Genomic DNA, 23,357 nt, shown 5'->3' on the forward strand with positions numbered 1-23,357 from the left:
AACCAAACGAGAACTATTAAGCAAAAAGTAGGAGACAACAAAGGAAATACGAAAAGTACCAGCATAAGAAAAAACAACTCACAGCAGGAGGCGGGTTGTTAGCACAGTACTCGGGGATAGTATGCGGGACGACGCTCACTCCCTTCAACATCTTCTGGAGGCGCTCAAGCATCTCCTCACCGGTCAACTCAAGGGCAGGGACCATACGAGAAGGGTCCTTCGCTCCAGAGTATTCAAAACCATAGTTTTCTCGCTCCTTCAGAGGCTGAACACGACGGCGAAGAAAACTGGAGACGATACCAAAGCTGATCAAGCCTTGCTGTTTTAGAAAACATATACTCTCCAAAAATGGCTTGATTGCCTGGAGCTCATCCGCTGTCATGGGATTCTTCTCCCATCTGTCGTTAACCACAGGACCAGAAGAAGAATGGACAGCAAGGGGAGGGATCATATTGGTAGCATAAAACCAGTTGGCACGCCAATCCCTCATAGAATCAACCAAATCATAATCAAAGAATCTACCCTTATGACCCTAACGAAACTGAATCCCGCAACCACCAAGAACATGGGTGTCATCGCTGCAGGGTTGGGGCTTAAGACGGAAGAAGTAATGAAAAAGAGAAAGAGAAGGAGGAATTCCAAGAAAAGTTTCACAAAGATGAACAAAAATAGAGAGATGAAGGACAACATTGGGAGTAAGATGGTTCAGGCTAATTCCAAAATAAATGAGAAAGCGATGAAGAAAGGCGGAGGCAGGAAGGCAAAGACCAGCACGGATAAAGGAGACAAAAAGAACAATCTCACCAGAGCCTAGGGTTGGAACCCGATGCTGGCCTGGAGCTCTCCACTCAGTAATCTCCTTGTCCTGGATCAGGCAATCACTGATCAGCTCGCGCAACTGATCCTCAGTCATAGTCGGAGCAAGCCAGACCTTCTGAGCAGCCCTCATGGCCATGAATTCTTGATTTTTGATCACAGAAAGTGATGCCTCCTCGTCTACAAAGGATGCCTGGGACTTGCTCGTGGACTTCTTCCTACCCATATACTAGCGAAGGCAATAAGGCACTAAGGAACGATGACGGTTAGGTGGCAGCGCTCAGATGACGGCGACAATGGTGATGACAGAGTAAGAACTAGGGTTTCAAGGCAAAAGCAGGGAAGTAAAGAAAAAGAAGAAAGAAGGCCTTTAAATAGATTTTTACGGCCCATTAGGCCCGTTTTGATACGGCATGAGAATGCAGCGGTTCATTTTCCAACACAACTGACAAAGCTAAAATGATGGGCGGCACACTTCTACACAATGGTACAGTTCAACGGATAGATTTCAGACTTGTCCATCCAACACCAAGGTAGAGTTAACATATCGCTACAAAAGAACTCATTAACAATGAAGCAACGAAGGGTTGCCTCACAAGGAACACAAGAACTCGGTTCCTATAGAAAGAACTCAAAAATCTCACAAACAACCAGGACATCAGCAGAAAAAAGAATGACAACCCAGAAGACAAGATTCTTTCCATTATAAATGGCTTCAAAAAATACAAGATTACACGTCTTACAAGACCCAACAAACTTGGTACTATGACGAACAAGGTAGCAAAAAGGAACCCGGACACAACTAGGCTCTAGAACGACTACATGTTCCAAATCGCTACTCGGTAGAACAAACCGCACTCGGCTACACTATTTTCTTCAAAGGACGGACACAGTACATCCGAGGCGGAAGTCAGCAGCACGGTGGGACAACATGGAACAGGGAAGCCCAGCAGGCATCTGTCTACCCAAGTCCGATGTGATAATGGATCAGGCGTTGATCTGCACCGGACAGTCACAGAATAGGCAAGGGGGATCTGCCCAGAACTGCTAGATGAAGGAACGTATCCCACATCACAAGACTTCCTCCAACTACCGGCACGTACCTCCTGGTACAATACCGCTGCGAGATTAGTCTACCTCTAATCTCTATCACAAGACTCCCTCCAGCTACGACAAGATATACAAGAACTACAAGATACGCCCGGGGGCTGCTCTACTTCAGAAACTATCATATTCATGACTACGAAGATTTTAAGACCACGCAGCAAAATGCCTGATGAATCAAAATAGCATACCAGAAGGGTATTTATAGACCAAAGGAGCGGTGCACATGGACCGGGAGCACCAACGGAACAAATCTAACAAAGGACAAAGTAAAAAGACAAAGTAAAAAGACAGGATTCAGTAAAAGAGGACTCAGGCGTGAAGGAACAGTACTCAAGGACAAGCATATTCGAAAGGATATACCAACACTATACAACTCTGCATTTACACTCAACCACCATTGTACAACTACATCTGACAACAGCAGACTATCGGAGAATATGACAAGACCCTGCACCCGAGTTCTTTCAGAACAAAAGAACCCGGATACATGCTCGGGGGCTGCAACAGGAAAGATTTTTAGTTTTTTGAACAACTCAGATTCAAGATCCTCCAACTTTTTGTTCCAAATAGCAAGAGGCTCGGGGGCTACACTCAGTGAGTGCACTTTTTTCTTCGAAAAAACACACGTCACCAAGAAGACTTCTTCAAGACAAACCACTTCGAGGACTCATGACAAAAAGAACCCGGACCGAGCTATATCCGAGTTCTTTTTTATAAAGAACCCGGCTGTATGCTCGGAAGCCTTTCGACGAAGAATTATAGCAATTTCAAGACAAGACCCTCCAGCTCCTTGTTCCAAATAGCAAGAGGCTCGGGGGCTACACCCAGACGGATGTAATTTTTCTTCAAAAAAACGCATAACACTCGAAGATCCCAAGAAGTGCTACATGGTTTCACTCAAGAAAGTACTCGGACGACACTTGTTCCTGCTCGGCAAGACCTGAAGGAACAAGATGAGGCTTCCTGAGCTCAACCATGAAGTGCTCGAGGGCTTGTCGGTACAGAACCCACGGGATACCCCACAAGGAAGGGAGAAGATCTAATCTAACTAGGATTTCTCTCCCTGTAATCTTAGTAATAGTAGTATTCTGTGATCCTACTAGAAACCTCATTGTAAACCGACTAGGACTCTGGCCTCCTGGCTATATAAAGGAGGACGGAGTTCCTAGACAACAGACAACGCAACACAACACTTCACAATCAATCCAACGCAAAGGCTAACGCCGACTGGACGTAGGGCTATTACTCGATCACGGTCGAGGGCCCAAACCAGGATAAATCGACTGTCTCTTGCGTTTACCGTCGAGTTCTGCATACGCCGAAGCCCGAATAGACTGCCCCGGGTACCCCCGTGGCAGGCTATCAGTGGTGAAACATCGACAGCGAGCTGCGTGGTCGCCAATGGGCTGCGCGGCGATGGAGGCCAGCAATAGGAGGTGGGAGGTTGGGAAAGAAGACGCAAGGAGAAACAACGTGCCGCGCGTCATAAATAAGTCATGTGTCGGTGTCGGTAGCACTTCTCATTTTTAAATCAATTATGAGCAACATACTGAAATGAATCAAACTGTGAGCAACATACTGAAATAAAAGGATGATAAGATGACACTGTAGAGATTTAATTGGTTGTCTTGATTGCTCAACCACTAAGTTCGACTAGCCATGCACACCCAACGGCTTTCGTCGTGTAGAGCATCGGACTTACTCGATTAATAATCTTCATCGACTTGAGAGGTTTGTAAAATAACAGTTGATACTTGGAATTGGAATGCAATCAATTGATGACAAGTGCAGTTCTGAAGGAGGAGATCTGATAATTGATAACTACTATTGTACTAAAGCGTGACGAACGTCTCTAAAATAATGACTAAGGAGGTTTCAATGCACGAAAGATCGTTTTTTTTTGTGTGTGAAACTGCCTCAACTACCTATACGTGCTCAATGCTTTTCGCAGGCTGCTAGCGGGCCGGTCCAGAGAATTACGTGGCTTACTATGAAACTAAAAATAGCGAGCATTTTTAATAGAAACGTCATAGTATTAATCAACATGTGATATATTTAAAGACAATAATATGTACATTAAAGATCCATCTCATCTCAAACACTTCCAAATGCAAATAAAAGCAATAAATTAATCGGTTGAGTTAAAAAAATTACCAATCATTCCATGCTAATCATAAAGATTTTATTTTTCCTAATCCTTCATATTATGGTTGTGTGCTTGACAATCTCTTGTACCGTGGGGTAGTATATGTTTTCTTTCAAATTAAAATAAGCGAAGACCGGAAGTTTGGCCTTTACCTCGAAATCTGGAGGAATTGTATGGTTCTGGAGGAATTTGGATGGTTTGGAGGAATTCTGGAGGAATTTGTGAGAGGAAAACACTGTTCCGGATGAAAAAAGAAGCAGATCAAGCTGGGTTTAAGGGCACGCGAACGGTCCAACTTATCGTTTTCTACAAATCTATAATAAACAGACAACCTTAAGGCATGGGATGAGAGAACTGAGCCTTATGACATGCGTAAGAGTAAGATGAGGCTTGTTACTATGCTACTATATATATGCCAATATCTTAGCTTGATTCAAGTCCTCATTGTCACTATCATCGACTGCCCATGCCTTCTTGTCAAACGAAGCAAGGGGACCTAATAGAAAGTCTATACTCCTATGTATAGAGTGAAGTGATTTAATCAACTTCTTAATTTGCATGGGGAGTGCAAAGTGTGGACAGCAGCAAAGTGTGGACAGCAGTAATAGAAAAAAAAATCAAATGAGGCAGGGATGATGCGTATGCTATTGTAACTAAGGTAGTATTTGGTTGTATGAGGATAGAGCCACTCTATATATCCCAATTCCTAGATATGAGGATAGAGTCATCCCCATAAGGAAATATTTGCTCAAAATTCAGGTCATCCCAAAAATAAAATCAATGGAACGCACTCGTCCTGACTCCTGATGCACAAAGTCTCTTGTCGTCTTCTCTCTATGTGTGGTACCGAGCGCATGATGTCTCTTCCCGAGGACTGGGATGAGGACACACCTCGAATGTTCTTAGCTGGTGTCAACCTATTAATTGTGAATTGTCACCAGATCTTAGACATAATGCACTGATAATGATACTGTACTAGACATAGTGCTGCTATCACTAAACTTAGTACTATACATAGTGCTGATATCAATATCACTATAGAAGTATTCTAAAACACACTCATCCATTCCCTAGCCTTCTTCCTTTAGCAAGCAGACAGGTTCACTATAAAAAGTATTTGTTGTCATGACATTCCATGATTTTTCCCATCAAATTTGGTAGATATGGAATTTAGAAGTTGCCTACCATGCTCTGATCCTATTCTGTTCAGTTATTGATCTATGTGATTTTGGCCATCACAATTATTAAACTAGTCCCTTAAAATAACTATAAAGATGTAGAGTGTTTCACCGACTTTCCAAATTGTTAAAGGACATAATTTTTCATCGTCTAGAAATCTAGCTATGAATTATTGAGGGTTTGTACTGTTTGATGTCTTAAAAAACACTTAACTTGCCAATTACTATGTTCACAAAAAGCTTTCAAAGAGGTAGAAGCTCTGATAAAGGTAGCCTATGTGCCATTACTATATGCATATGAAGTTAGTATTATCAATGTTTCTTTTACCAACCAATTTAATCAATATTTTAACTTTGCTATATCAGACATGGGTTGATGACACTCTTCCTGAATTGTGTGTTCAGTAAATTAACTTGCATAGTTCACATTTCATGAATGTTTTGATCTGATATTGTTCTAGAATCCCTTCTTTTGTTTTGGTATCGCCGAAGGTTGAATCACATTTTCCTGTATTTGATGAGAATCCTTATTTACAGGACCTTGGAAGAAGAAATGCCTTGCTGAATTAATCACTTTCTGTGGATCTGCGGTCACGTCAATGTGAACTTCGTATAATAATAGATTTGATATTGCTGTTATGTGCCATGCTGACTAAGAGGATTTGATATTGCAGCAATGTGAACTTTGCATAATATAGATGCGATAAGATATTCTTATGACTATTAGGTGCTCAATGGATTTGATATTACTGTCATGCCAACTAAGAGGATTTGGGTGGAATTAAAATTGTGAATCTTGTATTGAATAATTTAAGGAAAATAGTAATAATATTAAACAATTGGAGATTCAAAGTTCATGGAGATGTTTTTCTATCAATTCTAACCAAGTTTCTTCATGTTGTGTGAGTTTGTATTTTGCTATTAGATAGGGCCAGATGTATGTAAAGATCGTGGATCAATATTTTTTTTGTAAATTGTTATCAGAGACATGTATAGTCAAAGTTTTGTAAATTGTTATTAGAGACACACGTATAGTCAAAGTGTGCCATTGATGTCAAGTCATCATCAAAGACACATGTAGCCAAAATGCATCACTATGTCAAGTCATATATTAGAGGTGCATTTTGGCTATACACATACACGTCTCCATTAAGTGACGTGTTTTGGCTACACGTCTCTGATGACTTGACATCGGTGACCTCACTATGTGTTCACACCAGAGACGTAATATAAGTGATGCGTTTTTCAGCGTCTCTGATGATTGTTTACCCGTGTCTCTAATCTGCAATTCTGACGTAGTGGAGGAGCTACAAGCAGAGGATTTGGCGCGGGGGAGGCAACGCCGCCTGGCGAGGAGGGACTGTACCGTGGCCTAGCACTACTACAAAATTAGACATCACTGCCGGCCTCATCGCTGCCGAATTTTTAAAAACCGGCACTGATAGACAGCGATAGACCATCACTATCGGTTTTTGGCTAAAACCGGCAGTGATAGGACCAACCGACACTGATATTCGGGTATTCACTATCGATTTTAGCCAAGAATCGACAGTTTGGGTCATCACTGCCGGTTTTAGCTAAGAACCGACACTGATACTATCACTGTCGGTTCGTGGCTTGAACCGACAATGATATGCTGTAAGAAAACTTCATAAGTTTCTCATATGATGTCCGATGAAGACGAACTTTATATCAAAGTTGTAGTACTCGATGAGATATACAACTTTGTAGTTTAAACTTTTTTAATTTCAGATCGTTTGGATGTCCAAATATTTTCATTTGAAATAATCTATCTAACGAAAATTATATTTGATTTCTAAAATTTAAAATTTAAAATTTTTAAACGGCCTTAGATGGAGAAACGCCCAAAACAAAAGTTGTAGTTCTCGAAAAGTTATGCAACTTTGTAGTTCAAAACTTTTTCATTTGAGATCATTTACTACTTGAAAATGCTATTTAAAATTAAAATTTTAAATTATTAAAGAACTCTGATTTCTCTTTTTAATCTCTGGCTAAAACTTGTAACTAGTCTTTCTCCCTCATACTAACTTTAAATTTGATGAGTTTTTTTCTAAAAAATTCTAAAACCATGCTCTATCAATTTATTGTGTTCTTACCGCTATGATTTTATCCATCTTTTTATGTGACAGTGTTTTATCTATTTGAATTTTGAATTTCAAAAAATAGCAACTTCAAATGTCATTTTGGAACACTAAATAATGTCAACTGAAAAAATCATAAACATAGAAGTTGTAGAACTTATCAAGACCTACAACTTTTATTTTAGTCATTTCTTCATCCAATAAAGTGGTAATAATATTGTTCACAAAATTTACATATCTCTCTTATAGTTTCATAAACAATAAGAGGGATATGTAATATGTGTGAACAATATTACTACCGGATGAAAAAATGATTAAATGACCAAAATAGAAGTTGTAGATCTCGGAAAGTTATGAAACTCTCTAGTTGACAACTTTTTGTTTTGAAATCATCTTGTCAAGGAAAATTACGTTTGAATTTCTAAAATTTAAAATTTAAATTTTGTAAACGACCTCGGATGGAGAAACTACCAAAATGAAACTTATAGATCTCAACAAGTTATGAAACTTTGTAGTTGACAACTTTTTGATTTGAAACCATTTTCTCAAGGAAAACTACGTTTGAATTTCAAAAATTTTGAAATTTGAATTTTTTAAATGATCTCGGATGGACAAACAACAAAAATAAAATTTGTAGATCTCAAAAAGTTATGAAACTTTGTAGTTGATAACTTTTTGGTTTGGAATCATCTTGTCATGGAAAACTACGTTTGAATTTCTAAAATTTGATATTTAAATTTTATAAACGACCTCGGATGGAGAAACTACCAAAATGAAAGTTACAGATCTCGAAAAGTTTTAAAACTTTGTAGTTGACAACTTTTTCATTTGAATTCATTTAGGGTCCTAAATACTCATTTTAAAATTAGATGAACATAAAATGACTAGGATAAAAATCTCATTTGAACACAAACAACTTGCAGGTGAAGTGGTTAGGGGCCAAAGACGCGAAGCAGGACGACAGGGGTTCGAGTGCCGGTGGCCATGAAGCACACGTTTTTTGGGCGAAGAATCGCTTGACTTGTGACTTGCGACGCGCGACCGTGTGGCTGTCCAGTGGGGCCTCTCCCGATATTAAAAAAATTCCTTATTTTTTCAATAAATTTTTTGGCTTTCCTATAAACCACATCATTGCTGGTTCACATCACTGTCGGTTCATAAGAACCGATAGTGATGTCAATCCCACATCACGCTCGGTATACCACTGTCGGTTTAAAATCCGATAGTGAAGGGGTTTTTTGAACCGACAGTGATGTTAAGATCTAGGGTAGTGTAGCGTGGAGGACCGGTAGGTGGCAACAGTCCCGGTGAGGGAATGCTACAGGCAGAGGTGGTGAGACTCGACGAGGAGTCAGTAAGAGTGGGGGAGATTGGGAGAGCAGCGGTGTACGACCTCGGGTAGAGGTGGCCGGAGAGGCAGTCAATTATCATCAATCTTTTATATTACACCCATTCAAAATTATAAAACGTTTTGACTTTTCTAGATATATATAGCTTTTGCTATACACTTAGATATACACTATATCTAAATACATACTATAAGCAATATATCTAAAATAGATAAAACTAAAATATCTTATAATTTACTTCTTAAGTTCTGAACCGTAAATTGTTATGATTTTTTTTAGGATTTATAGCTTTTGCTATGTATCTAAATATATATTATGTCTAGATACATCATAATAAAAATTTGAATTGCTATTCTTCAGGCACCTGATTTTTGTGTTCTTTTCAGGCGACGATCGACAATCCTTGGATACAAAGCAAACGCTACAGATTAGATCGCGCACTATTCAGCTCCCCCGCTGCCCTGGCCAGCGGCTCCCCCCCCCCCCCCCGCCGCCGCCGCCGCGCCGCCCACCAACCGCCGCCACCGCGCCGACAACGCCCTCTCCTATTGCCAATCCCACGAATTCGTTGTCGAGCCGTCACCTCCGCCACTAGCACTTCCCATCCAGATGTCCTACCCCGCCCCCTCGTCTCCTACCCGCCGCCTCGCTCGCCACCAGCCAACCCGCCACTACTGCCCGTCCAGCCGACCGCCCCCAGGCCCCTCCTTTTTCTAAGGTCGCCGAAGCCCTCAGAAAACCCACCGCCACCGCCTGTCCACGTCACACCGGAGAGAAGGAAAACGCGCGCATGGAGGAGGAAATCGTGCGCACGTGCCCAAAAACCAGGCGACTGAAACGTAGGATGCGTAAAAAAATATATGTATTGAGAAGCCAGGCATGCAATTCGGAACGAAAAGAATAATTTTAGAGTTAAATGCACCAGAGATCCATTAGCTTGTGAGGAAGTTTCAGTTGAGTCCATCAACTTCCAAAGTGACTTTTTAGGTCCATAAACTTTTAAAATGGTTCACTGCAGTCCATACCTATTTATTTAACCTTAAATTCAAAGCACATTTGTAGAAACCTCTTTCCATACGCATGCAGGTGCATGCATGGCTCTCTGCGCACGTGCCACAGGCGGGATTTTCACCCGGGTGCATGCATGGCTCTCCGCCGCTCTCTTCTCCGCACTCGGGTACATGCATGCACAAATTGCAACGACTTTTAATCTGACACAACATTAGCGGATGGATACAAGCAGAGATGCTGGCTACGGAGTAGTAGTAGTACGTACTACACAAGCCTAAGCTGTACGAAATGTTTAGAGATGTACAGTAGTGACCCGTAGCATTGTACAGAGAAACCAGAGACATTTGGCCATGTACGTCAGCAAGCAATGCCAATCAATCAAAGTCAAACACACAATTCGCAGTCGGAGTACAGTCTAAGGCATGGTGGCGTGCTCTGACTCAGCGGAGCAAATCGTCGACTACTAGTGCAAAATAGCTACGGCTTGCTCTTGTCGATCACCCGCCGGACGACGGAGTTCAGCATCCGTCTCGTCCGCGGCATCCCCAAGATCCGCTCTGCAAGCTGCATCGCCTCCGCCAGCGCCGCTCCGTGCTGCATGGCACGTTCCGCACAGATGAAACGCCAGTCTCAGCTAACGAACGACCGAGCGGCCGGCCGGCGCGGGCCCACTGTTGGCGTGACAGGAAGGATAGGCGAATACTTACGTCTACACTGGTTTGGAGCAGCGAGCCGGGGACGTGGTAGGCATTGCAGTCCATCACCAACTCCCGGAGCCGCTCGTCGGGCAGGCGCAAGAACGCTTCGAGCCCGCGCTGCAACGGAGGCACCGGAGACGGACTAGCGCGGGGGCGAAAGCACGCCTGTACCACGAAGTGCCCGTATGTGTCCGTGGACCACGCCACGAGATCGTCCACGATGAACGCCCTGATGCGGTCCTCGAGCTGATCGTGATGGCCTCTCTTGAAGAGTTCCTACAAGAAGACACTGCTGCGGCATGCGAATGCCGGCCAGAAGGAGGTTTCCCGGCCCGCCCGTTAGTTTCTCCAGATTGAGAACGAACGTTAGGAGTGGCGATCGAGAAGAACCACGCAGTGAATGAACTCATGTTGTAATGGTATATGCTCAGCTCTCACCCGTATTGTTTCTTGGAGATCTCAACGGCATGGGTCAAGATGGTGTCCTCGAGATCATGGCCGAGCTCATGCTTCGTCACGTTCTCCAGGCATAGCATCACGCTCATCCCCCCGAAATAGGACGTGGCCATGTCGTGGAAGCGGGGGACGGCGAGCTCACGGGTGAAAATCTAAACGGAAGTTCATCAGAAAAAACCCCATCAGTAGCAATACGTATGTCGTCCTCCAGGGCTGTTGTGGGTAGCTACATTACATACCGAGCAACAGCTGTAAGGAAACGTGGCGAAGAAATGCTCAAGCAGTTCCGGGCCCTTGCTTTGTTCCATCATCCATCCCTCGATTAGGCACCTGAATAGCTGCTGCAGTACTTCGGGGAAGTTCCGCGCCGCCACCCTGACGAGCACCCTCAGAGCTGTCTCCCTGCACCGTGCAAAAGCAAAACAACAGCAAAGCAAACACACACAGATGAGCTCTGAGCTCGCCGTTGTCTTGATCGAGCAGGAAGGCCAACCAATCCGAGCTCGCCGGGTTCGTCGCGACATCCTGAAGCGCCTGACGGTTTGGAGCGCCAGCCACTGGGCCCCGACGCGCACCGATCACACCGGCGGAGGTGTTCGGGTCGTTGCTGGTGGCGTTGCCGCCACGCGCTGCGAAGCCGGGGGCAGCGGCGGGCCGAGCGCAGACTGCCTCCCAGGGACGATAGACGGAGGCGTGCGGGTTGAAGACGCCGTCGTGCCCGAGCGCGGAGAAGAGAGCGGCGGAGAGCCATGCATGCACCCGGGTGAAAATCCCGCCTGGGCACCTGCGCATAGAGCCATGCATGCACTTGCATGTGTGTGGGAAGGGGTTTTCTACAAATATATTTTGAGTTTAAGATTAAATAAATAGGTATGGACTGCAGTGAACTATTTTAAAAGTTTATGGACCCAAAAAACCACTTTGGAAGTTGATGGACTCAACTGAAGCTTCCTCACAAGTTAATGGATCTCTGGTGCATTTAACTCATAATTTTATATAGATTTGTTAGGTCCGCAGCTGGTCGTTTGCTCAACTACTCTCAACTCCGGCACCCATGGAGGCCCTGACAATTCCTTTCGTGCGTAAACATCACACTTGCTCGATTATTCTTCCCGTGCGAATTAAACGCTGTAAACAGGCAACGACAGATACAAGCAATGATACGTTTTGAAAGAAAAAGAAAAAAAAATGACAAGCAATACAAACTCCCAAAGAAAGACGATACATTCATCTTCACGCGTGGGCACGCGCGAGATGCGTCGCGCAATCGTGCGTGCAAACCGCGCACAGAACTCGCACCGTACCGCCCGGCAAGACGACGACACGCGTGCGCTCGCGTAGTCGCGTCTCACTTGCTGGCGGCATCGTCGGCGGCTGCCTTGTCGTCGACGTTCTCCTTCTTCTCCTCCCCTTTGTTCTTGGGCTTAGCTTCCTCTTCCTCGTCCGGGAAGGCGGAGGCGGGGAACGAGCGGCCGATCCCGACATTGGACTTGAAGTAGATCTTGTCGCGCATCTCGCCGTCGAGGCTCATCTCGACGATGGGCACCCAGAGCATGACCTGCTTGCTGCGCACCCCGGTCATGCGCTTCATCCGCCCGTCCTCCACGTACGCGGTGACCTCGGCGTCGTAGCGCACCCGCGTGCCCGTGCCGCTGAAGTAGTGCTCGTAGGGGGCCTTCTGCCGCATCCACACGAACCCGGTCTCGCGCACCCACCCGCACTCCTCCAGCCCCCGCAGCGGCATCACGCCGCCGGGGAAGCCCAGCGACTTGAGCATCTCCTTGGAGTGCGCGAAGCAGGCCTCCGCGCCCGTGATGACCTCAGCGCCATCGCGCTCCTTGTTCTTGTTGCCGCCGGCCGCCGCGGTCGCCGTGGACACGGTGAGGGAAGCCATCGATCGCGTCGCGCTGCTACGTACTGCTAGCTAGCGGGTGATTCGAGGGACGACGGCTCGATCGCTGGACCGTGCGTGGGCTTGGCTTGGAGGAGTGTGTTTTGCGTGGTGCAAGTGAGGGTTGCGGGAGGGGTGTTTTATACAGAATAGGAGTGAATACACAAGGTGGTTGGCCGTTGAGCTACAGATACTGGTCAGTCAGATCGTTGGGGGTTGCTCTGTTATTAGCTGATCAACAAAGCGCAAGCTAGCAGACACGACGTTTAGCGCCGAATGGGTGCACCTAAACGCCTACCACATGGAAGCCGCCAAGCCGGCTGTGTCCTCCACGACCACGAGGACATGCTCACCGGACCTGATGGTCTCCCCAGGGTATAAATTTCCAAATGGGCCGCGCGAAACGGGCTGGCACGGGCCCGGTGCGAAAAAGCACGGCCCTAGCCCGGTACGGCCCGGCCTCGCCCATGCCCGTGCCTGGCCCGGCCCGTAGCCGTGCCCGTGCCTAGGCCGAAAGGTCGGCTCGTAGTGCTGGCCTAGGCACGGCCCGTTCCAACGGGCGGCACGGGGCAGGCACGGCTCGCAGCCGTCGGATCGCGGAGGTGGGGCGTGAGTAGTTGGATCGCCGGGCAGCCGGGGGGTCCGGTATATAAGCCGCCCGATGCGGCCGCTCTCCCCACTCCCCTCACTCATAACCCTAGCCTCTCGCCCTCTCCTCTCCGGCTCTCCCCGCTCACTCTGTCGCTCGCCCGCTCCTCGCCGCACTCGTAACTCTAGCTCCTCGCCTGCTCGCCGCACTCGTAACCTGGGCTCCTCGACGCCGTCACCATGGAGTCTTCCGACGGGTAAGGGGTTAGTTCCAGTGGCCGGTGGTTCCCTCTTCTCCCTCTCCGCCCTCAATCTCCCTCTTCTCCCTCAGATCCAGTGGTTCCTGCCCTCAATCTCCATCTGTTCCCTTATTCTTCATCCCTAAACGTCGATTGAGCCTCGTTCTCGGCATCCTCGCCGCATCTCTGTCATCTGTCCGTCGTCCACATCGCTGGCTGCTGCCACCTCCGGGGCTCCGGTCTCCATTGAGGTACCGGGGGTGTGCAATCGGTCTGTCTCATCATCGTCGTTTATGGGGCTCCAGCCGTAGAGGTAAGGGTAAACCCTAACCCTAACCCTAATCCCCAACCCAACCCTACTTTTATCTGTTGATTGTGGCAGCCGTCAAGGAACCGGAGACGATAGAGATGGCCCTAGGCGCCGGGCGACACGACGATTGGGAGTTTGACCACTCCCAGAACGACGAGCTGCGTATGTGCGGGATGGCTGGAGATGATGAGGACAATGATGTCTGTGAGGACGCTGCCGTGCTCTTCGGCCGTTCTGCTACTGAGCCCCTTCCCGTCGACGACTCCGACCCCCTAGTCGACGTGGCTGATGCCGACGGTGGCCAGAGCGAGGTTAGCCCTGTCGGTTCTAATTGCCCTTCCACGTCTGCTGTCTAGGAGGACTTTGAGAAGCACTACAAAACTGAGAAAGGTAGAAATATTAGGTTTGCTGCCACTTGCCTTCATTGCCATAAGCGCTACTCTGCTTATTCTGCTCATGGCACTGGTCATCTTACTCGACATCTTGCTAAGTGTCCTAAGAAACTTGAGAAGACCCGAGGCATGACTCAGACTCATATTGCTTTTAATTCTGATGGTTCTATTTGTCGTTGGGAGTACAGTGTTGAGGTAGCTCGTGTTGAACTTGTTCGTATGCTTGCTAGATTGGACCTACCTCTTATGATTGGTGAAACTGAGGCATTTAAAGATTATATTAAAACTGCTCATAACCCTAATTTTTCACCTGTCTCTAAGCAAACCACTGGTAGAGATATGTTTAAATACTACAATGAGAAACGTGATAAACTGATGGTCTGTTTAAAGGATAATGCTGTTTCATCTGTTGCTATTACCTCTGATATATGGTCTGAAAAGGCTAAAGAAGATTATTTATCTGTTGTGGCTCATTTTATTAATGCTGATTGGCAATTAGAGAAAAGGGTACTTGGTTTAAGGTTGATTGATGTGTCCCATAATGCTAAGAACATTGCTGAGCGTGTTACATCTGTCCTTGCTGAGTATGGTATACTTAACAAGGTTTTTTTCTGTAACTTTGGATAATGCATCTGCAAATAAAAATGCTATGGATAAACTGAAACTTATACTGAAAGAATATTTGGGTTCTGATCTGTTTTTGCATCAACGATGTGCTTGTCATATTATTAACCTGATTGTGAAAGAAGCACTGGCTGTTGTGAATCCTCTCATTGAGGATTTTAGAACAGCAATTTCTTTTATGAACTCCTCTAATCAAAGAATTGCTGCATACAAGAGTTATTGCATTGCTAGTGGTGTTAGACCTAGGAAGTTTGGATTAGACATAGATGTTAGATGGAACTCTACCTACCTAATGCTTAAGCACTTGCTGCCTCACAAGAGTACTTTTATTGAGGTCAATTACCCTAGAGGTTTAGGTAGTGGTTTCCTTTTGACTGATGATCACTGGGCTATGGCAAATAAAATCTTGGAATTTCTTGAACTGTTCTATGACTCAACTGTTGATTTGTCTGATGTTTACTATCCTACTTCTCCACTTATGATTCATCATCTTGTTAAGATTGCTATACACCTGCATAGGTATCAACATGATGAACATCTAAGATCTGTTATCCAACCTATGATTAATAAATACAATAAGTACTGGGAGAACATACCTGATCTTTATTCTATTGCATTTATATTGGATCCAAGAGCTAAAATTAAAGGATTTACCAAACTGCTTAGGAAGTTACATTCTCTTTTTAATATTGACTACACTAATAAGTTGCTGGATACCAGAGCTCTTCTGTTTAAAATGTATAACAGGTATGATGTAATGTATGGCTCTAATAGGCTGAAAAGGGTTGTTCCTCCATCCCTGTCTGGTAAGAAAAGAATAGCTTAGGCTGAAATTTATAATGATGAGGAGTTGGATGTTGGAGCTGGCTGTTCTTCCCTCCCTTCTAGTCATGATCATTCTAGGAGTGTTTCTACCACTTCCTTGTTGCAGGCAGCAACTGCTAGTTCTAACTCTAGTGAACTTGCATCCTACCTAGACTGTGACACAGTAAGTCAGTTGGATGATAAGTTTGACATCATGCAGTGGTGGCATGAGCACAAGCTTACTTATTCAGTACTTTCTGTTCTTGCTAAAGACATTTTGACAGTGCCTGTGTCAACCATTTCTTCAGAGTCTACTTTTAGCTTAACTGGTAGGATCATCGAGGAGCGGCGGCGGAGGCTGAACCCTGAAACTGTAGAGGCGCTTACCTACATCAAGGATTGGGAGAATGCTGAGACAAGACTGCAGCACATGGTGGAGGACAAGGAGCTGGAAAAGGCCTTTGCTGGTCTTTATCTTGATGTCGACTAGTTCACTTCCCATTTATGTAATGGGTCTGTAATAACTGAGACTTGGACTTATGGTGATGGATGTAATGAACAATTAATCTAGGTGTTGGTTGTACTCTTTTCCTATTTAGGGTTTCTCACAAGGGTGAGTTTTACCTAAACAGGTTTTTAATGAGGCAGTCATTGTACAGCTCCTACTTAAATTAGTTTTAGTTTCAAAAGTGTGTTCTTTGCGGTGCTGTGTTCTGATCTGTTTTTGATCTTTTGTGAACTTAGTTATTTTAGATCTCTTTGAATTGTTGTGCTGAGTTCATTGAGGGGTTTTGCCAGTTGGGCCGGCACGGGCACGCTGAGCCTGGAGTCGGCATGGCATGACACGACACGCTCCAGGAATGATAGTGTCGTGCCTGGGCCTGAAGTCAGGCACAGTGGCACGACACGGCACGACACGGTTCATCAGCCGCGCCTAGCGTGCCGTGCCGGGACGGGCTAGTGCCGTGTAGAGCCATGCCGGCACGTTTGGAAAACTATACCCCAGGATTTCTCTTTCGAGTTCGATTCAGCGCGTCATTAATTATTTTTCTCTTCTGAAGCTACACAATCACTACAATCCAGTAGAACATGACTTCCTGAAGATCAAACGCCGTCTCCTCTACTTTCCTCGGTCCAAAAAAGAATATAATCCTAGGTTTCCACTAAATCAAATTTCTTAAATGGACATATTTATAGAAAAATATTATCAATATTTGCATCTCCAAGTAGATTTATTGTAAAATTATATTCTACAATTAATCCAACAATATGTCCTAAAAAGATGTGGTTATAGCATATGTCCTGTTCGCTTGTCTTATGAGCCATACTTTTTGAGCGAAGAACCAGCGTTTTTCTCTCACAGTGCCAAACCAGAACGAATACTTGCGCCCTAGCACCTTGTTCTTGTTGCCGCCGGCCGCCGCGGTCGCCGTGGACACGGTGAGGGAAGCCATCGATCGCGTCGCGCTGCTACTGCTAGCTAGCGGGTGATTCGAGGGACGACGGCTCGATCGCTGGACCGTGCGTGGGCTTGGCTTGGAGGAGTGTGTTTTGCGTGGTGCAAGTGAGGGTTGCGGGAGGGGTGTTTTATACAGAATAGGAGTGAATACAGTAGGTGGTTGGCCGTTGAGCTACAGATACTGGTCAGTCAGATCGTTGGGGGTTGCTCTGTTATTAGCTGACCCACAAAGCGCAAGCTAGCAGACACGACATTTGGCGCCGACTGGGTGCACCTAAACGCCTACCACATGGAAGCCGGCTGTGTCCTCCACGGCCACGAGGACATGCTCACCGGACCTGACGATGGTTTCCCCAGGGTTTCTCTTTCGAGTTCGATTCGGCGCGTCATTATTTTTCTTTTCTGAAGCTACACAATCACTACAATCCAGTAGAACATGACTTCCTGAAGATCAAACGCCGTCTCCTCTACTTTCCTCAGTCCAAAAAAGAATATAATCCTAGGTTTCGACTAAATCAAATTTCTTAAATGGACATATTTATAGAAAAATATTATCAATATTTGCATCTCCAAGTAGATTTATTGTAAAATTATATTCTACAATTAATCCAACAATATGTCCTAAAAAGATGTGGTTATAGCATAGACCCTGTTCGCTTATCTTATGAGCCGTACTTTTTCAGTGAATAAACAGTGTTTTTCTCTCACAATGCCAAACCAAAACGAATACTTGCGCCCTAGCACCTGTGCTGCTTGGTTACACGCTCGACGCGGCAATAGATATACATCTTTCGAAAACAACAACTGAGTTTCTTTGGACACTGTCACATTGCTCTGCGTCGTACGGGGAGATATCAGGACGCCGGCGTCCTGGAGTGCTTTTGTGCATGTTAAAAACATCTGAAGTGTGTGATGTCCGTAGTGATTTTCTCGATTCGGTATGTATGTTTATATTTTCTTAAATTTACTATACAATTTAACGATGATATTTTTTTCAGTTTAGATGATATGTACGTCGACTGTGCGATGTTCGTAGTGATTTTGTCAATTTTGAGATCTAACAATTTAGTTTTTCGAAGATGCTCGTAAAGATATGATTTATATATGTGTATTTTTATAAGTGAGTGTACGTGGCCATAGACGTATACATCAGTGTTGTGTAATTTGAAAAAAAGAAACACCTGATTCAAGGACTATCCTTTGATGCCAAGCTGCAGAACTAAATTCAGAGCGTGCCTGCAAGTTTCTGCTACAGCTCCCCAAGAAATTAATAAAAGACGTGTGACTAGTACCTGCCCCAACAACATTTCTAGTGCTATCCCAATATGATGAAACCCAATCAACCATTTCATGATCGAAGGAGCCATAAATACTTCATCAGAAAAGAAAGAGCCATCGATATTATAATTTCCAGTTCATCGCTCTCTCAGGATCTTTGGCAAGCTCCATTTCTGATTGGTATCATGCATCAAAGGTCCATATTCTTTACACCATAACATCATTTCGTAGCTATTACTCTCTCAAACTACCAATCCATGCATACGTGCAAGCTTTAAAATCCAAACTCTAAGCACATATGTAGGAGGAGCTAATACTACCAATTTGGGTTGGTGAAACTTGTCCATAATCTTTACACATGGTAATATGCTTGGGCAAGCAACATGAATCCAAAAAGATTTCATAAAATATCTTTGCGAAAAGGTTGTCATCAATTATAAAAAATGGAGAGATTGAAAGCCCTAGTTTGGTTTGGATAATTGATGAAACCTATGCACTAACCTTTGTCATGAGTTGTAATATGAGCTAGGTTGGTGCAATCTAAGTGAGGACCATGGTGGCACTCAAATGGTAATGTTGATCACATGAAATGATGAAGGGTGGCCACATGTGATGATGATCAAGTGCTCAACTTGGAAAAGAAGAAAGAGAAAAATAAAACCCAATCGAGATCAAGGCAAAGGTATAAATAGGCATTTTGTTTTAAGTGATCAAGACACTATAGAGAGTGATCACATTTAGGGTAGATGACCGTACTATTAAGAGGGGTTCTTAACTAGACAATTTGGTCATCTAGTGCCACTAGGTGTTGGACTTCATGCATTGCATTTAGGCCTATTCCACATCGGAGAGCAAGCAAAAATATTTATGGAAAATGTTTTGAGAAATGCTAACTTGATTCTAATATGTTTTGAGAAAATACTTTGAGAGTTAGCATCGCTTGTGGGGAGGGGAGTAGCTCAAGTTGACGTGGATCAAATCACGCAAAAGTTTCCAACCCGGTGAGCTAGTGGAGGTGCCTGGGTGGCACCACCACCCTCTATCTAGTGGCACCGCCACCCCTAGGGCGGTTCCCACCTAGGCTCGGCAGAGAAGGGCAGAGAGCGGCCGGTTTGGGGTGGAAATATGTATAGAGTGAAGTGATTTAATCAACTTCTTAATTTGCATGGGGAGTGCAAAGTGTGGACAGCGGTAATAGAAAAAAAATCAAACGAGGTAGGGATTGATGCATATGCTATTGTAACTAAGGTAGTATTTGGTTGTATGAGGATAGAGCCACTCTATATATCCCAATTCCTAGATATGAGGATAGAGTCATCCCCATAAGGAAATATTTGCTCAAAATTCAGGTCGTCCCAAAAATAAAATCAATGGAACGCACTCGTCCTGACTCCTGATGCACAAAGTCTCTTGTCGTCTTCTCTCCATGTGTGGTAACGAACGCATGATGTCTCTTCCCGAGGACTGGGATGAGGACGGCAGCGTACCCTGACGAGGAGGAGTGGAGGACTGGCACGGGGCGGTGGCGTGGTCCGGCGAGGAGCACAACTCGAATGTTCTTAGCTACTGTCAACCTATTAATTGTGAATTGTCACCAGATCTTAGACATAATGCACTGATAATGATACTGTACTAGACATAGTGCTGCTATCACTAAACTTAGTACTATACATAGTGCTGATATCAATATCACTATAGAAGTCTTCTGAAACACACTCATCAATTCCCTAGCCTTCTTCCTTTAGCAAGCACACAGGTTCACTATAAAAAGTCTTTGTTGTCATGGAATTCCATGATTTTCCCCATCAAGTTTGGTAGATATGGAATTTAGAAGTTGCCTACCACTACTACAGAATGGACTTGTTGTCCCGGACGGTAACAGCCTTTAGTCCCGGTTACCGCGCCGGGACAACGATCCCGGGACTAAAGGTGGAACCTTCAGTCCCGGGTCATCGAGCCGGGACTAAAGAGGGACCTTTAGTCCCGGTTGGTAACACCAACCGGGACTAAAGGCCCTCCAGCCGAGCGAACCTGGCGCATCCTTTAGTCCCGGTTGGTAACACCAACCGGGACTAACGGTTCACCCTTTAGTCCCGGTTGGTAACCCCAACCGGGACTAAAGGTTCCTTTTCTTTTTCTTTTTTTTGTTTAATTTGTTTTCAGTTCAGTTACACGTATTTGTTTAATATATAATATGTTTTTATGTACGTATTCTACGCTGCTAATATAAATACACGCATGCGTATAATTACATCTAATTCTCATCTTGAGCATTATTATATTCGAATAAAGTATGAAACTATATATATTATAGATATATATATGTATATATACAACACTTTCATAATCTTGTTCTCGAAAATAACGATATCAATAAACATTTAATTTACATCATTTATTCCTTAAGATCAAAGTAGAACTCGTCGTTGGGATTTAGCACTTTTTCTAGAAGATATCCTGCTATTGACTCTTGAACTGCTTTCAGATGGTCTTTTTGCATGACCCTTCGTTTCAACCATTCAGTCTTGCATTTGAAATAAAAGGAAAAGTATTAATACACATATATGTATATATATTCATTTAAAAATAAATAAAAATTGATATATACGTACTCTGAGGACATCTTCAGGAGTTCTTCTTATGTGCGCAGTGATAAATTCACAAACGTAGTATCCACACAAGTTATTACCTGGTTCCTGCCGCAAACACCACTGTACGAGAAGAAGATTATTCTCATTATCTCACACGTAAATTGAAGTACAATATAGTAATTAAACACGTGGGGAAGTGTATATAGTACAACTTACTGGTATTTCAACTACATTAAGTGATGCCTTGCAATCCTTACGATGTTGCCGAATAAACTCTTTCCAAACCCTGTGCGACCAATAATGTACGATCGTTAATAAATTATGGCAAAGTCTATTCAATAATAGTTGTGCGCGAGAGATCGAAATTACTCCTGGATAATGTCTATCATATCTTGGTATAGTGCCCGTTCTTTTCTCAACGAGTCAAAGATTAGTAACCGACTTGAGTTTAACTCAATGACAATGAGTATCCAGTGAAAACTGCATTGGTTTATACACACACGTACATGCATATAAGTTGTATTGATATTACATAAAATGTGTAGACTACATTATTATTAACACTTACTCAAAGTTGTACGGGAAAAGTATTGTTGTCTTGTCGTGCTGCTTCACGAAGAACATCATGATATTCTCATGTGCTTCAGATACCCATCGCTCCTTGACAATAATACCGGTTTTGAATACGATATAAGGATCAATGAAGCCAACACTGGTGTCTTGTATTCTTTGGAGCTCTGACATCTGGAATCTGTATATAAATATAAGTTACATGTGAGGATAATTATATACACGTACGCATGGAAGTGAGTTTATTAAATAAAAGTAAGAATCACTTACAAACAAAAGGAGCTAATGATTGATTTGTCCAGAGCGTCCATGTGGTATAGTTGATGCAATTCTTCGAAACTAATATGTAAGATGTCATCGCCACGGAAGTAATGATGGTCTCTAAATCTGACAAAGATCCACTGCTCACCCCTGCCACACGCCTGCATGTACCACTTGTTGAGCAAGTATATTTGCGTACCCAATTCATTCAGAGCCGCAGGGTTGTACAGACTTTTGCCATATTTATAAGTTTTCCAAGTATCAACTTCCAGGTTCTGGATTGGAGCTTTGCCCGTCAATTGATCCAAGGTTAAACCAGTATCTTGAAAAAAAGCATTAAGGGCTTGAACCGACACTTCTCCAGAGTTGTCTGGCCGATAGACTTCTATGTTGGAACCATATTGATTAGCAACAACAAGATTTTGCATTGGTTGCTTCTGTTGTCCGAGCTGTGGGACATCCTTCCCTGATGCTCTTTTCCTTTTCTTATCTGCATCATGTGACTTCACAAGGGAGCGGTCATAGTCTGATAGTGGCGAAGGCTTACGAAGTTCAATCATCTTTTTCTTGTGAGCATCGACCATCTGCCTCAGCACCTCTCGTGGTAGGTAAAAGTACGGCTTCTCCTTAAGCTTCGCTTGACTCTTCTTTTTGGTATCTATAAAAAAATCTTTCACTTTTTTGTCTTCTTCAGCTGCTATTTGCTCATCAGTTTTTTCAGAAAGTATTTCTTAAGAAATAACTCTTTTTCTCAGGGTCTTCTTTGCCGCCGGGACCTTAGACGTCTTTGTAGTGCGTCGCTGTGGAGGGGGTGGGGGCGGTGTTGGAGACCGGCGTGGAGGCGATGTGGCCGGTGTTGGTGGAGACCGGCGTGGAGGCGTTGGAGATCATTGTGGAGGCGGTGGGGCCGGTGTAGGAGTTGGAGATCGTCGTGGAGGCGATGGGGCCAGGTGTAGGAGTTGGCGATTGCCGTGGGGATGAAGTCGTCTCGCCCCCCGCGACGCTGTGATGAGATGGGGAATGAATGATTAGGCTAGGCTGGGGGGAGACCCTGCTACAAAAACAAGTTGTGTGTCAATTATTTTTTAAGCCAATAGAAAATTAATGGAAAATAATATTTCATTCACTTTCATTCGTACCTAGGGTGAGGTAGGGGAAGCGGTGGCGCCCCAGGAATGATGATGAAGCGTTTGCAGCCATTGAATAAATGTCTTTTCTGCTTCTCCTAGTGTCTTCTCCCCATCACCGCCTTCAATGTCAAGAGGAACATTGCTGTAACCTTTGAGCACTCTATCGACCGAGACGCTAGCATGTCCTAGGTTGAATAACTGACCCATGGATTCTTGGTGTCTTCGTTCGGTCTATTGGAGATACAACCCCGACAGCCACCATGATTGATGCATTATTACCATCTGGAATGTGCAGCTCACATGTTGTTAGAGGCTCGGTAATGTCATCAACAGGGAAGCGCAACCCAGCGTCGTCTT

General features: G+C 44.3%; 1 protein-coding gene and 1 pseudogene across 1 annotated transcript; both read right to left on the reverse strand.

Moving 5' to 3' along the window:
* Positions 1-10,172: 10,172 nt before the first annotated feature.
* On the reverse strand, positions 10,173-11,655 carry LOC136536530 (uncharacterized; annotated as a pseudogene).
* A 290-nt stretch (positions 11,656-11,945) lies between these two features.
* LOC136538763 (uncharacterized) lies at positions 11,946-12,853 on the reverse strand. The gene has a single exon (XM_066530720.1). It carries the CDS (start codon positions 12,755-12,757, stop codon positions 12,212-12,214), a length of 546 nt encoding a protein of 181 aa, XP_066386817.1. The 5' UTR covers positions 12,758-12,853; the 3' UTR covers positions 11,946-12,211.
* Positions 12,854-23,357: the final 10,504 nt, after the last annotated feature.

The sequence above is a fragment of the Miscanthus floridulus genome, chromosome 2 (genome assembly GCF_019320115.1).
Source record: "Miscanthus floridulus cultivar M001 chromosome 2, ASM1932011v1, whole genome shotgun sequence".
NCBI lineage: Eukaryota > Viridiplantae > Streptophyta > Magnoliopsida > Poales > Poaceae > Miscanthus > Miscanthus floridulus.